General features: G+C 38.7%; 1 protein-coding gene across 1 annotated transcript; it reads left to right on the forward strand.

Annotated features, from left to right (window-relative positions):
- Positions 1–200: 200 nt before the first annotated feature.
- On the forward strand, positions 201–1,079 carry LOC142199296 (proteinase-activated receptor 1-like). The gene has a single exon (XM_075269773.1). The coding sequence runs from the start codon at positions 216–218 to the stop codon at positions 1,077–1,079; it is 864 nt and encodes a 287-aa protein (XP_075125874.1). The 5' UTR covers positions 201–215.
- The last annotated feature ends 2,825 nt before the right edge of the window (positions 1,080–3,904 follow it).

Raw genomic sequence — 3,904 nt, forward strand, 5'->3', positions numbered from 1 at the left:
ATTGAATAAATCCAATTCATTGGGTTTATTATATCTGTACCTGTCACATGAAATCTTTTTATAGCAAAAGTAATTATTTCTCTTTTTTTTCAGAAGATATTAACTCACAGGATATTTCAGATGACGCCACATTCTACCTTACTAGCCCATGGTTGACCACGTTTGTACCATCGATCTACACTGTGGTGGTCACTTTGGCTCTGCCTCTAAATGTGATGGCAATTGTAATGTTTCTACTAAAGATAAAAATCAAGACGCCGGCAGTAGTCTATATGCTGAACTTGGCCATAGCTGATGTGCTTTTTGTTGCCGTGCTGCCTTTCAACATTGTGTACAGATTCTCAGGGAACAACTGGAAAATCGGGGAAGGAATGTGCCGAATTGTGACTGCGGCATTTTACTGTAACATGTACTGCTCCATCCTGCTCATGACTAGTATAAGTGTGGACAGGTACATGGCCGTGGTGTTTCCAATACACTCTCGTTCCTGGCGCACAAAGAAACGGGCTTGGCTGGTGTGTGTCTTTATCTGGCTTATATCTATAGCTAGCACCGTGCCTCTTCTTCTTACCAAGCAAACTATTTACATTGACTCATTGGACATTACAACTTGCTATGATGTGCTGGAGCTAAAGAAACAACAGCAATTCTATATGTACTACTTCACTGCCTTCTCCTCAATTTTTTTCTTCTTTCCATTATTTATTACAATCTTCTGTTATGTTGTCATTATCCGAACCTTGAGTAAAAGATCTAAGGACATTGAAAATTCTTCTAAGAAAAGAAGAGCTATTTGCTTAACTATTATAGTCCTCACTGTGTTCATTATTTGCTTTGGTCCTACAAACATCATCTTTCTAATGCATTATCTGCACTTCCTCAATGGATATTCTGAGTCTCTATACTATGCATATATTCTGTGTGCCTGTATCAGCAGTATAAGTAGTTGTCTTGATCCTTTAATGTATTACTATGCATCATCAAATTATCAAAAGTATGTATATAGCTTATTACACTGTTCAAGACCCAATACACTGCAAACCAAGCAGACACCCCAAGAAAGTTCTCCTCTTAAGTAAAACAAATATACTATCCATCACCTTTAGATGATAAATGTATGAATGTAGGGCATTACACCTGCTGGGAACTCCATGATCATGAGTCTCTTGTGTGAATTGAACGGTAGTGTGTATGTGTAAATATCGCTCACTTCACTTATGTGATATTGCTGGAGAAGGCTACAGTAAAGAGATTGAAGTGTATGGAGCGATGGTCATGCATTAATACTACCGCTCCACTTACAGAATTATCCCCATTCTCTTGATTGCTGGAGACAGCTATAGTAAAGAGCTCTCTGAGTCCCATGAAAGGGACTACCCTCACAGAGGAAACCCTATTGTTATTGATCTGTCCTATAAAAGTTGTTCATGTGTTATTGAAATTTATTGTATCAATGCCCAAGTGAATGTCTAGACACTACTGCATGGGTTTTCATACTTTTGAGAATATAATACAGAGAAGAATATATCATTTGCCATAATCATGTATTTGCATGGTCACTATCCAGAAATCTGTTATAGTATCTGTAACCAGTGTGCAACTAACTGAAAAGGACATAAGGGAGGAGCATTGTGGGGAGAACCCAAACATCTGCTGCTAGCCAATCAACAGCCTAGAGGATGTTTTCGGTAATGCTGATTGGACGAGAGTAGCTGACATTACCTTCCTTACAAGGCTCCTCCTTCATGTCCTTTTCAATTGGTTGCCTGCACATTATACATTTCATATACTCAACCTGGACCCATACACAAAAATGTCCAGTAGTAAATGTATTGTATGGTTTGTAAGTAATATAAACTTGTATCCCTGTCTGTGACTGATACTACTAGATTATTCAGCCAATAAACTCATATATAAACAATATTGTAAAAAAAATCTCCCTCACACATACTGGACACATCCATGACACTGCTATCCAGTGGTACAACACATATAAAAGTAGATTGTGCAACTGTTGTGAGCCCTTACGCAGAACTGTATCTCCTGCTATATAGTCATAGGGGCTGATTTAATATGCCTTGAATGCCATTTTCAGGTGTAAAAACACTTGAAAAAAAAAAATCTAATATTTGGAACATGACATGATTTTTGGCTTTTGCACCATACTTCCCACCTTTGTATAAAGTGGGCAGAATGTGGCGGGAATCAAGATGGTATTTTTGATAATTTGCACCATAACACTGTAAGAATATGCAAATCTGTCTTCCATGATGTAATTAGGAAGACAGTGCCTCAGTCATGCAGCCCAATAGAGAGCACTCCCTTTAACATCATTTAACATCATGCCCGACCTTCCCAGAGGCCTTTGCTGCAATGCAATGATGTGGGATTTTACCAAGTACAGTCTCTCAGCTGAGGACAGCTGACTGTACTTGGTAAAATCCCACATTATTGCATTGCAGCAAAGGCCTCTGGGAAGGTTGGGCATGATGTTAAAGGGAGCGCCCTCTATTGGGCTGCATGACTGAGGCACTGGCATCCTAATTACATCATGGAAGACAGATTTGCATATTCTTCCCATGTTCCTTTGCACAGTGGAGTGCAAAATGGCTTAAGACTCCACACACCTAAATGGTGGTTTCTCCCTGAGTGACGATATCCCCTTAACCATAACATTGTACTGAATCAATTGTCTTTATTACTTTTCGTTATAAATGGAGTAATAAATATATATTACAAAAAGATATTAAAGTGTCCATTACAAATGATTGTATCAATATCACTGACATGATGGATCCTCCTGGTGCCGCGGTCCTTCCTGTCACCGACTCTCTACCTTGCAAAACAGTAATAACTAACAGACATTATATATTTCTCCCATGCTATGGCTGACTATCCATATCAGGGTCTTCCCAGCCTCCATATTCTTTCTTACTATCAACCTTCACATCATTCCTGCTTTATATTCATGCTTTACAGCTGGATTCTCACGCCTCTATACTTTATCTGGGGGTCAGTCACCTACCTTGCAATGTATAAAAGACCGCCATACACTCCAGGGGTTACATCATCCCAGCTCCTCTCCACGCATGAAGAGTGGGTTGAGATACTTCTCCACCATTACAGTTATTATTAATGTCATACTAAACCTAAGAAAGAGTCTCTTATAACAAACTTGGCCCAATACATAGATAAAACCCCAAAATTAAAAAAAGCCTTCTATTATAATTTATCACAACCCATTTCATCTAACAATAATCCACTCTCTAACCTCCTATTCATTTTTGAGAGATCATAGTCACCATCTATCTTGAGACTTCAGTTACAGTAAAATCTTTCTCTCTTAAACCATTTTGCCTAAATTGCAAGAGGTTACACATCCCTTCACTTGTCCTAGTACTCAAGTAGGGTTCCACCCCATATATACTGTTGAAAGAACTTGTCACTTCAATAATTCAAAGAATGAATATATAGAATGGTTGTGCTCTGAGGAGGTAAGTCATGGAATGCACTAAAGTAGAACACTGAAATTTAAGGAAAACAACCAATGCAACAATTAATGTAAATGCAATAGGGAACACGGGTAACAGGGCAATTGCAGATGAACAAGGGTATACAATAAATAATAAGGCACAGTGCAAAGGTAAATGCAATACAATATAATAATCATCATGCATAATGGACATCAGGTCCCTATATGAATAGGGTAGTAGGTGTACAGATCCAGAGGAAGCAAACTGAAGTGGCCTGAATTAAAGCGGGATATACAGTAATAGAAGTAGGCTACAAGTAGTGAAATATGTTCAGTAAAGAGACCACAGTACACACCTGATTGTGAATGCCTTTGGGGTCTGTCAGTTTATGCAGTACAGTCATGGAGTAGCACTTGTGACAGGGGAAAGGC

The sequence above is a fragment of the Leptodactylus fuscus genome, chromosome 1, assembly GCF_031893055.1.
Source record: "Leptodactylus fuscus isolate aLepFus1 chromosome 1, aLepFus1.hap2, whole genome shotgun sequence".
In the NCBI taxonomy this organism is placed as follows: Eukaryota; Metazoa; Chordata; class Amphibia; order Anura; family Leptodactylidae; genus Leptodactylus; species Leptodactylus fuscus.

Coding starts and splice junctions, on each gene's coding strand:
- LOC142199296 (XM_075269773.1), top strand. CDS start 216: ATGGCAATTGTAATGTTTCTACTAAAGATAAAAATCAAGACGCCGGCA.